At 35.3% G+C, this 12,612-nt stretch overlaps 1 protein-coding gene across 2 annotated transcripts in view; it reads left to right on the forward strand.

Annotated features, from left to right (window-relative positions):
- Positions 1-12,612, forward strand: part of GALNT13 (polypeptide N-acetylgalactosaminyltransferase 13) — a 535,071-nt gene that overhangs the window by 363,182 nt on the left and 159,277 nt on the right. For both annotated transcript variants that reach the window (XM_057746923.1, XM_057746924.1), the window contains exon 9: positions 924-1,104. In XM_057746923.1, coding sequence (XP_057602906.1) covers positions 924-1,104 — 181 coding nt within the window. The remainder of the gene's footprint in view (positions 1-923; positions 1,105-12,612) is intronic.

A 12,612-nucleotide genomic window follows, 5' to 3' on the forward strand; every position in this document is an offset into this window, starting at 1 on the left:
TTGCATTTATTGGAATGAATATAGTATATGTGTATATATAATATCTGTATATTTTATATATAATATATGTATATAACACAGAGATACACACATGCTATTACTGTAAACAATGGGTATATAATGCAATTTTATAGAAATAAATGTTCTATGGATACTTAATACCTAGCCTCAACTGAACAGTAAATCTAGGATACCAAGACATATATGGCATATATCTTCCAAGAGTTCATAGTTTTAAGGTATCAATAGTGAAGTAAATAATTGCTTAAAATACAGTGAAATATGTTCTTAATACAAGTATGTTTAAAGTACAAAAGTCACATAATACTAACTCTTCCCATAGAACTTCCTAGAAGAAATGATCTTCAAAGTGGGCTTTAACGGATACCTCGGTGTTGAACAGATGTAAAGAATACTTAGCATGTTTTAATAAGAATAATAACATATTCAAAGGCCTAAGATACAGGGGATATGGACAGGTGAAAATGAATGGTTATTTAAAGTTCCAAGTGGATGGGGTATAACAGATTGATTTTCTCCACATCAAATTTACTTATTGACCATGGCATCCAACATGTATAAATTCATAGAAAATTTTGTATACCAAATATCTATTAAATAGAAATTAGGTTAATGATTAGAAACTGAAAACTAGGTAGTCTAATAAAGGCATATAAAAATAATTACATCTTAACTTCCACAGTTCCAATGCTGTAATATTTAAATATATAAAGTTCGTCCAAATTAGAATCCTTTGCCAAAACTAAGTACACTAGTTCTAAATTTTGTGTCCATCTGATGTTTGTTTGAACCATATGAGATCTGAAGATTTGGCCTTAACTGAATTAGCCTCAGTTGCTTCTCAGACAATATTACTGTATTATCTGCAATGACTGTTATAAAATGGTTGCTCTTTTTTCCAGATTTGGCAATGTGGAGGCTCATTGGAGATTGTGACTTGCTCCCATGTTGGTCATGTTTTTCGGAAGGCAACTCCATACACTTTCCCTGGTGGCACTGGTCATGTCATCAATAAGAATAATAGAAGACTGGCAGAAGTTTGGATGGATGAATTTAAAGATTTCTTCTATATTATATCCCCAGGTAAGCAATTCTGACATCTTTCTGCCTCTGCAGGGGAAATTAAAATTTTAAACATACTGAATATGTGCTGTATTATTGCTGCTGTGCTGCTAATTTAAATAAGATACTGTTTATCACCGCAATATTGTAGAAAATTGTGTTTGAGAAGCTGTCCTATAAAGGAAATTTTGACCTAAAATGAGAAAGACTATACTTACCTGAAATGCCTAAATATCCCTTTTTCTTTGTTTTTTCTGGACACAAGTATTATGCTAAAAAAATGAAGCAAGCAGTATACAGGGAGATCCAAATTCAACTAACACATATCAGTTCAATTTAAGAAAAAAAAAATAAGAGAAGTCTTTATTTCTGTATTACACACATAAAGCTGACTGAGTTGGTAAGAAATTGTTTTAATGTTTATTCAGAGATTTTTTCATTGCCTTATTTTCTTAAATATCTGAGTAGGGAAAGATTAAATGATTTCCTACAGAAACAAGATAGAAAATTATGCAAATATAAAAATTTTTCTTTTTGAAAAATATTTAATGACATAGTAAATTACTCAATAGATATGTGAAAAAGCATAAAAATGGGACAATAAAATATTATCCTGCTTTAGTTTCAGAGAAAGTTAGACATGGAAATAGAAGTAATTGTAGGCTATCGCTAGGTAGTGAGATTATAAGTAATTTATAAATTTTCTTTATAAAGCATAATATTTTTCAAAATTCATTGAAAACATTTTAAAAGAAAACAATTAAAAAATTAAAAGAAAATTTTGTCATTGGAAGAGAAAAAAACAAATCATTGTGAGAAAACCCCATTAATGAATGATGTGACTATGAGTGATTTCATTCTTTAAAATTTTCTAGGATTTCTCCAACAGCTATATTACTTATTAAAAAAATGAGATATTACATTATTTTTAAGGAAAATAATGAAACATGAGAAGATACAAACAAGAGGAAGACACAAGGTTGCCTTCAAGATCTCAAAGTCTAGACAAAGAAACCAAAACATAAATTAATATAACAGGGATTCAGCTGTATTGATAAAATAATTTGTAATCTTCTGTTCTTGATAGTTTATGATAGGCCTCATGGTCATCAATGCCATTTTTATGTAACCTGTAGAACAGTAACAAAAATCCATGTCCACATCCTCTTTTCTGTGTTATCATCTATCACAGGTTTAGAAAAGTCAGTGTGGGTTCTAACTTACATGCACTGGTTCTGAAAGTATATATGAGGCTCTGAAAATCCTTCTTTTATACATGAAAAAGGGAATGAGCAGTATGAATTTTCTTGTTAAGATCCAGCATTACTCCACAGAAAAGAAAAATTGAGGCAATGCATGTGTAAATGTGTGATTAGGAGAAGGACTTTTTTCACATGTTTTAATCCTTCTCTATATCAAGAAACTATTGCCAGGAACACTATTTCACATATAGATGTATTTCTCATTACAATAGAAACCCAGTCCAGATGTTCACAGGGTTGAGTTCAGAGAAAGCATGTAAAATTTGCAGTAAAGCAGTGACATTTATATAACCTTTTCATTTTCTTTTGATGATACTTTTTGAATTTAAATCATTACTAATAGAAATATATAAGCTCAAATATGAAGAGAAAAGTAGTGGAAGAAAGAAATGTGTTATGTGTGATTATATGCAATGTACATTCAGAAATATAAATAATTGAGAATAATTGTAACCATGTGTATTTTGTTCACTCATGATGAATATTATTTGTAAAAAGTAGGTGTTAGTCTTTTGTATAATTTCTCATTGAGTGAAAAAGGCAGATAAATGGTAAAACCATTGCTCAAAATGTAATGAAATGACAAGCTTTAGAGTTTAAAGGGTGAAAAAGAATGCCTGCTATCTGGAACTAATGACTTGCTGCTTGAGAGGAACTGTTTGTATATTCTGGAAAATGTAGTTTTTACATTATAATAAATATCATTTGGAAGGTTATTATTCTTATAAAATGGGCTCATTTAAGCCCAGAAAAGTACTTTGGAAAGCAGTAAAAGGACATTTGGGGAATATGCCGAAAATATCTGGGAGTTTCCTAAGGGGCATTTATATTTCTGTATGTCTCAGAGACAGCATTTCTGAGTGTGGAAGCTGCCTGCAGTATGTGGGCAAAGAGGAAAAACTGAAAACATGAAACAATAAATTGCTTCTCAGTGGAAAAGAAAGAAGGGAAGTAAGCTAGAAACTAGAGTTGGATGCCTATAAACAATTCTGGCTCTAGGCAGGTTTCAAATCATCCCATATCAGATAAAGCAAGCTGTATTGGGAAAGTCAGGAATCTGTCATTTGTATGATGGCAAGGCTTTGTTGAGTGGATAACTATTTTCATCATTATTGATGATTTCTGTTACTCTTAAAATCAAAATCATGGATTTCTTTGCTATCATCTAAAATTGTTGGGTTTCTGTTTTTCATGTAAGTTTGTAAGAAGAGAAGTTGGCATGGGGAAGACTGGAGGGACACATGCATGCACATTTACACTTAGAATTATGTCCTTTTCTATAGTATACATAAACACATGGGCAGACACACACACACACGTTTATGAAAAACTCTAAAATGGTTTATATTGAGTTTTGTTTAAGTCTCCAGAACCTCCATAATGATATGGCTAAGGAAAATGTTACAGTTCTTTCTAGAAGTACCTCCATGTGTCTGTTCATTTGTCCAAGATGTTTTGTGAGGAGTCTTCCATTTTTTTTATACCGGGGTTAATAGTACCAAATCTTATTTTCCACTTATGCAGTTGTTCAAAATGTGATCTTTAAGTAGTGAGTCTTTATGATTGAATTTTGATGACAATTTTGCTTCCATCCAATATGCTCTGTAAAATATTACCTACCTACTTTATTTTTTGGCTTCAGTTCTTTCTCTCTCAAAAGTGTATTCCCTGCAGTATTGATACCATGGCCAATCCATGATTACCATGTACTATATTGTCTTCTTTTTAGTACCTACCTTTATAGCCAAAGTAGTTCAGAGACTTGTATTTATAGTGCTTAGCGACTTTCCGGTCACTTTGCAGTCCTTGAAAAAAATGTGTGTTAAATAATTAGAAGAATAAGTGAATGACTGAATGAATGAGTGAATTTTTAAAGGGAGCCACTTTTGTTTCTTCGTTTCTACTGAATTCTCCATGGATGTCTGCTCTATACCAGGGAATCTCTTCATAAGAATTGCAGCAAATCGGAATGCTTTGTCCCACCTCTCTAATACAATCCCTGAGAAAGGATCCACTGATAAAAGAGGGGTGAAAGTTATTCTTCATATACTTGCACTATCATTTCTCTGAGTCTGCCATTGGAAAAGAAGGTTCCATTGGCTTACCCGTGTGCTTTGGGTTATATGATTCCACTGTAATCACTGGCACACACAGTAATATAATCTTACTTTCCAGGACTAATATAAAGGTTTAATAGGCGCAATTTAGGAGGACAGTAACATTTTCTAATAGATCAGCGTAATTCAAGAGCTCGTAAACTTAAAATAAGATTACTTTTACACATGCTGATTTGTATTTTTCTCATGACCCCCATTAATTTAAAGTTAAAAGGAGTCATAAATAGCTACTTGTGTGAATTACTTTTATCTGATTTTTTTCAAAATATTTACTTTGTGTCCTAATTGTCTTGCCCTATGCCCATTAGCCATTGGCAATATTGATAGAGTTGCAGTGTCTAATTATGTCTCCTAAATGGGTATATGAATGAAGAGTAGAAATACTTTGAAATAGTGTTGAAGAATGCATTTTCAACATTTGTTTAGTTTGCTTTTCGGCTGCCTTTTTAAGGATGCAAATACTATAGCATCATCGATTTTTAAAGCCCTGTAGGCTCTTACAGCCTAGGCAGTTTTACTAGTAATTGGGCTGTTTCAGCTTGAGCCAAACTGATTGTCCTAGCAAATCCTCTGAAATGATGTGATGTAAGCAGAAACCACTCTGCACAGAACACCCCATTATAAGCAGCAACATTTTTTTTCCTATTGGTCACAGGTAAAAAGCTTAAGAACTTTAAAATAGAGTGTAGTCACAGCACTAACCATATATTTGAAATGCTGGCTGTTCTATAAATATTGATTTTCTTTCTTTGGGGAGGTAGATTTCTGTGTATCAACTGACATGGTGATTAGAAGCAGCTGTCCTTATATAACCTCTGGTTGTTCTTCTTCCTTTTCATAATGGACAGCTGTGCTCTTGTTTTGAGAACAAATTGAAAATAAAATGGTAAAGACTCCCCAAACATACCTTTAAATATGTAACTGGGAAAACAGCTTATTTTCCTTGACATTATTGTAGTATTTTGATCTGTATTCCAAGTAAACATTTAAAGAAGGATCCTTGAACTTATTTTGAAGGTTAACTCTCTATTGCTAACCTTTTAAAAATGCTTTACAAAAATCAGCTCATCAAAAGTAGCCTTTGTTAATACCATCTTCAGATCATTATTAAAGTTTAAGGGCTGTATTCATTTCTATCTCCTAAAATTTGTATCTATAGCATACAAATGTTTTTCAGCATGCTGATTTTTTTAAAGACACAATATTTAATAACCAGCCCTTTGAATTTAGGGCCTAATTTCTTTTATAAGTAATAAAACTGTGGTTCCAGGCTGATTTTATTTGATGTTTCCTGCAAAATGTGCAGCACGCAGATTTTTTTTTTTTAAATAATCCAGGGGTATCAGTTTTTGGTTAGGTTAACATGAATTCATCTCAAGAAAGTGCGGCACTTCTGAAAGTAAAGTATGTTTGTGCCTATGAATTTTGAATTTTTAATTACTTAATAAATGCTTTTATAGCAGTATCACTGAGTAAATATGATACTATAAGGAGGTAATTCTAGATCATTTTGATATGCTATATTATAATAATACAATTCATATACTCATGTGATCCCTTGAAATTAAATGCTGAAGTAAATTATGACACCTAAACTCAATATTGTTGGTGTAATGGACACAGCTACTTTTCTTTGCTGTAGTTGATCACTGGTCAATTTTTATTGTTGGTATAGTTATTGGTATTTCATGGGTATTTCTTTGTTTTTATAATAATGATACTACCTTGATTCTGTCTTCATTTGATGAGAATTATTAAATTCTTGATTTCCACTGTGCCAGGTAAAGGGATACAAGCACGGAAAAGACATTGCCTTTGCCTTCAAAGAGTGAACTGCCCACATCATCAGTTAATTAGTTTAAATGGAAAATAATATTAAGTGCTTAGTACATGAGGAACACACAGACAAGAATTAAAGGGGATGTTATATGAACTGCTTACATTTTCCTAGTTTCCTCCTTCTCACTCACAAACTTCAAGCCAAATAAATCTTCAAGATCTTTCTATTCTACCTGCTAAGTTCCTTCAAATTTATCAGTTATCCTCATTCTTATACTCACCATACATCCTGATAGCCTCCTGATTGTCCTGATGGCTCTCCCTGCCTCATGGCTTGCCCTCTTTTCATTCACCCTTACAGGGCTGCTGGAGGACCTCCCTAAATTTTGATCTCTCGCTTACCTAAGGACCTCTTAACAGAAAGTCAGAAGTCTAGAACATGGCCAACAAGGCCCTATATGATCCAGTCCTTGCCCAGCTTTGCAGCCTTTCACCCTGTACTTTCAACCCTAACAGTCCACATACCAACCATGTAGAACTGTGGTTGGTTCCAAAGTTCAATATGCTGCCTCCTGCTTTTAGGTTTTTGCATGTCTAAAACAGTATTTGATGAGTTAATGAATGCTGCCACCTCTGCATAAAGTACCATCATCATCCATCTTCAGTCATCATTCATGTATCAAGTTTGATATAATGTCCCCCCAGGAACTCCAATGGCTCCCTGTACTTCCTCTGTTGTAGCATTGATGCATTTTTAAAGTATTTTTTCCCTCTGCTAAGCTATATGAATAAAGGAACTATATCTGTTGTGTTTTTTTAATGTGTTTGGTTCTGGTTTCTTTTTAATTTTTTTTTTGAGTCAGCCAACAAATATTTATTGAGTACCTATGATTTTTCTTTTCTTTTAATTGGAGTAATAGTTGATTTGTAATGTATTACTTTCTGCTGTACAGCACAGTGAATTAGTTATACATATACATATTTCCACTCTTTTTTAGACTCTTTTCCCATATAGGTCATTACATAGAATTAAGTAAAGTTCCCTGTGGTACACAATAGCTCCTTATTAGTTATCTATTTTATATACAGTAGTGTGTAATATGTCGATCCCAATCTCCCAATTTATCCTTCCCCCGCTTTCACCCCTGGTAACCATAAGATAATTTTCTACATCTGTACCTCTATTTCTGTTTCGTAAATAAGTTCATTTGTAACATTTTCTTAGATTCCACATATAAGCAATATCATATGATATGTGCCCTTCTCCATCTGACTTACTTCACTCAATATGACAATCTCTAGTTCCATCCATGCTGCTGCAAATGGCATTGCTTTGTTCTTTTTTATGGCTGAGTAATATGGTTCTGTTTTTAGATAGAGCTCATTGAGCTCAAATGTTTTAAAATTTTATTACATGTCAGAGGCAAATAAAATATGTTCCCATCACCACCACTGTCAACTTTTCTTCAAATCCTTTTCTTATGCATTTGCATAAATATACATACATATATACACACCCACATATCAGTAAATAAGATCATATAATGAGTACTATTTTGATTTCCTTCAATTTAATAGTACGTTCTGCAGTATTTTATATATAATTCACAAAGGATAGTACCATTCAACTTTGCAGCTATATGGTATTATACTATATAGATCTTTCAAAACTTATCTAATCATACCAATATTGACAAGCATTGTTTCAGTTGTCTGCTATTATAAAAAATTACAGAAACATTCTTGAAATAAGATTTTTGTGAACTTGAGAGATTAATTCTGAAAAACGTGGTAGCATTAAGAAAGAGAGCTCTGGTGGTAGACTGCCTGGAAATCTTGGTTCCTTGCAACCTCTCTGTACTTAGTTTCCTTACTGTCCATTGGAAATATTATAATAATAGGGCCTTCCACATAGAGTTTTTTGATATTTCAATGACAAAAGACACATAAAACACTAAGAACAATGGCTGGCATATATTAAACACTCAATTAGTGTTAGATATTTCTGTTATTATTGACCTAATATGTTCATAGAAGTAGATTTATTGTATCAGTGAATATGTACATTTATATTTTGGTAGATATTTTCAAAACTTCCATCCAAAAAGATTGCAACAGTGCTTGAGCACTTAGGCTATACTGTCAATATTCCAGATTCTCAATCCTTTTTTTTTGCATATACATTTATGTGTGTGTGTACATGTATGCATACATTTATATTTGCATATATTTACATATATATCCAGTTTCTCTTCTCACACTGCTACTAGGAATGAACATCTTTTGCCACTTTTTGTTATTTGGATTTCTTCTTTTCATTCATATCCTTTGTTCATTTTACTCTTGGATCTCTTTTTTTTTCTAAGATTTTTTTTGATGTGGACCATTTTTAAAGTCTTTATTGAATTTGTTACAATATTGCTTCTGTTTTATACTTTGGGGTTTTTTTTTGGCGACGAGGCACCTGGGGTCTTAGCTCCCTGACCAGGGATCAAACTCGCACTCCCTGCATTGGAAGGTGAAGTCTTGACCACCAGGAAAGTCCCTACTCTTGGATCTCTTTTGTTCTTTTATATATTCATAGATATTTATGTATTCTGGCAATTTGTCTTTTGTCTGTTATATATATTGCAAGGGTTTTTCCCCAGACTATTACACATGTTGTAACTCACTTGATATACAAAAAGATACTTTAAAAAATAATTTAAGGAGGAAAAGATGGCGGCGAAGTAGAGAGACGTGGAGTGCATCCCTCCCCACAGATGCATTGGGAATGCACGGAAGGACGCAGTCATTCTCACAGAGAACCAGCTGAACACCAGCAGACGGCCTCGGACACCGGATGGGACTGCGGGGAGCCCGACATAGCCGGTAGGGAGGCATCTACGAGGGCTCAAAGAGGGTGAAGTGGCGGAGCTGTGGCAGACGGGAGGGAGTGAGAAACATTCGGAGGGTCTGCAGCGCAGCTCAGCGTTCCCGGACCAAGACATCGATCCGCGGCTGAACGGAGGGTCCAAGAGCGGGAGTGTGGGAGCAGGAGAGCTGGTTCAGTGTGAGAAACATTGTTGCCAGTAGGGTGACGGACCGAGAGGACAGGAGGGAGGAGGCCCGCGGAGAGGAGTGCCCGTTCCTGAGAGCTGCCCGGCCATGATGGCGGCTGGAGGCTGCAGGCTCACTGGCGGCTGGGAGGAGCCACGCGCATAGCCTCTCTCTCTCTTTCCGCGCCTCTGCAACAGGCAGTGGAGAGACGCCCTGCGGGCCACCTAAGGCGCTCAGGGATAACAAGTACCCTCAGGCACTCGGGTGGGGCTAGATTAAAACCCCTTGCAACGCCAGCAGCAGGGAGGCTGCCGAGAGAAAAAAGAAAAGAAAAAAACCCCCGAGAGAGGCCCAACTCTAAGACTTTCTGTTTACGCCTGAGCCACCGGCGCCCTCTGCAACAGGCACCTCCAAGCCTGACTGAGACATCAGTGCGCCACTGCTCACTCCCTCCCAGGAGAAGGAGCCACTATTGTACCCTCTCCCTCCCCACACACCGACGCTTACAGACGAACAATAAAGGAACCTCTGCTGGTCACAGAATAACGCAAAAAAACCCAAGGACAAGTAACCCCAAAAGTTTGGACAACCATGAGGAAACAAAGAAACACCATGCAGGCAAAGGAGCAGGAAAAAAACCCACAAGACCAAATAAATGAGGAGGAAATAGGAAAAATGCCTGAAAAGGAATTTAGAGTAATGATAGTAAAAATGATACAAAATCTCGATAACAAAATAGAGAAAGTACAAGAAACAGTTCATAAGAACTCAGAAAAAAAAACAACAATGGATAACAAAATAACTGAAATTAAAAATACTCTAGATGCTATAACCAGCAGAATGACTGAGGCAGAAGAACGAATAAGTGAGTTGGAAGATAGAATGGGAGAAATAAACGCCACAGAGCAGGAAAAAGAAAAAATAATAAAAAGATTAGAAGACAGTCTCAGAGACCTCACTGATAACATTAAGCGTACCAACATTCGAATTATAGGCATCCCAGAAGAAGAAGAAAACAAGAAAGGGTCTGAGAAAATATTTGAAGAGGTTATAGTGGAAAACTTCCCCAACATGGGAAAGGAAATAATTCACCAAGTCCAAGAAGCACAGAGAGTCCCATACAGAATAAACCCAAGGAGAAATACACCGAGACACATATTAATCAAACTAACGACAACTAAACACAAAGAAAAAATATTAAAAGCAGCAAGAGAAAAGCCACAAACAACGTATAAGGGAAAACCCATCAGGATAACAGCTGACCTTTCCACAGAAACTCTGCAGGCCAGAAGGGAATGGCAGGATATACTGAAAGTCCTGAAAGAGAGAAACCTACAGCCAAGAATACTCTACCCAGCAAGAATCTCATTCAGATTTGAGGGAGAAATCAAAAGCTTTCCAGACAAGCAAAAGTTAAGAGAATTCAGCACCACCAAACCAGCCTTACAACAAGTGCTAAAGGAACTTCTCTAAATAGGAAACACAAGAAAAGGAAAACACCTACAAATACAAACTCAAAACAATTAAGAAAATGGTAATTGGAACACACATGTCAATAATCACCTTAAATGTAAATGGATTAAATGCTCCAACCAAAAGACACAGACTGGCTGAATGGATACAAAAACAAGACCCTTCTATATGCTGCCTACAAGAAACCCACTTCAGACCAAGGGATACATATAGACTGAAAGTAAAGGGATGGAAAAAGATATTCCATGCAAATGGAAGTCAAAAGAAAGCTGGAGTAGCAATACTCATATCAGACAAATTAGACTTGAAAGTAAAGACTATTACAAGAGACAAGGAAGGACACTACATAATGATCAAGGGATCCATCCAAGAAGAACATATCACAATGGTAAATATCTATGCACCCAATATAGGAGCACCTCAATACATAAGGCAAATGCTAACAGCTATAAAAGGGGACATCGACAGGAACACAATAATAGTGGGAGACTTGAACACCCCACTTACATCAATGGACAGATCATCCAAACAGAAAATAAATAAAGACACACAAGCTTTAAATGACACATTAGACCATCTCGACTTAATTGATATTTATAGGACATTCCATCCAAAAACGACAGAATACACGTTCTTCTCAAGTGCACACGGAACATTTTCCAGGATAGATCACATCTTGGGTCACAAAACAAACCTCAGCAAATTCAAGAAAATTGAAATCATATCAAGCATCTTCTCAGACCACAACGCCATGAGACTAGATATCAATTACAGGAAAAAAACTGCAAAAAAGACAAACACATGGAGGCTAAACAATTCACTCTTAAACAACCAAGGAATCACTAAAGAAATCAAAGAGGAAATCAAAAAATATCTAGAAACAAATGACAACGAAAACACAACAACCCAAAACCTATGGGATGCAGCAAAAGCAGTTCTAAGGGGGAAGTTTATAGCAATACAGTCCTACCTTAAGAAACAAGAAAATGATCGAATAAACAACCTAACCTTACACCTAAAACAACTAGAGAAAGAAGAAAAAAGAAACCCTAAAGTGAGCAGAAGGAAAGAAATCATAAAGATCAGAGCAGAAATAAATGAAAAAGAAAGGAAAGAAACCATAAGAAAAATAAATAAAACTAAAAGCTGGTTCTTTGAGAAGATTAACAAAATTGATAAACCATTAGCCAGACTCATCAAGAAAAAAAGGGAGAAGATGCAAATCAACAGAATTAGAAATGAAAAAGGAGAAGTCACAACGGACACCTCAGAAATACAAAAGATCATGAGAGACTACTACAAGCAACTATATGCCAATCAATTGGATAACCTGGAAGAAATGGATACATTCTTAGAAAAATACAATCTTCCAAGACTGAACCAGGAAGAAATAGAAACCATGAACAGACCAATCACAAGTACAGAAATTGAGGCAGTGATTAAAAATCTCCCAACACACAAAAGCCCAGGACCAGATGGGTTCACAGGCGAATTCTATCAAACATTTCGAGAAGAGTTAACACCTATCCTTCTCAAACTCTTCCAAAATATTGCAGAAGGCGGAGCACTCCCAAACTCATTCTACGAAGCTACCATCACCCTGATACCAAAACCAGGCAAAGATGTCACAAAAAAAGAAAACTATAGACCAATATCACTGATGAATATAGATGCAAAAATCCTCAACAAAATACTAGCTAACAGACTGCAACAGCGCATTAAAAAAATCATACACCACGATCAAGTGGGGTTTATCCCTGGGATGCAAGGATTCTTCAATATACGCAAATCAATCAACATGATACATCATATCAACAAATTGAAGGATAAAAACCATATGATCATTTCAATAGATGCAG

This window comes from Hippopotamus amphibius, chromosome 8 (assembly GCF_030028045.1).
Source record: "Hippopotamus amphibius kiboko isolate mHipAmp2 chromosome 8, mHipAmp2.hap2, whole genome shotgun sequence".
NCBI classification, from domain to species: Eukaryota; Metazoa; Chordata; class Mammalia; order Artiodactyla; family Hippopotamidae; genus Hippopotamus; species Hippopotamus amphibius.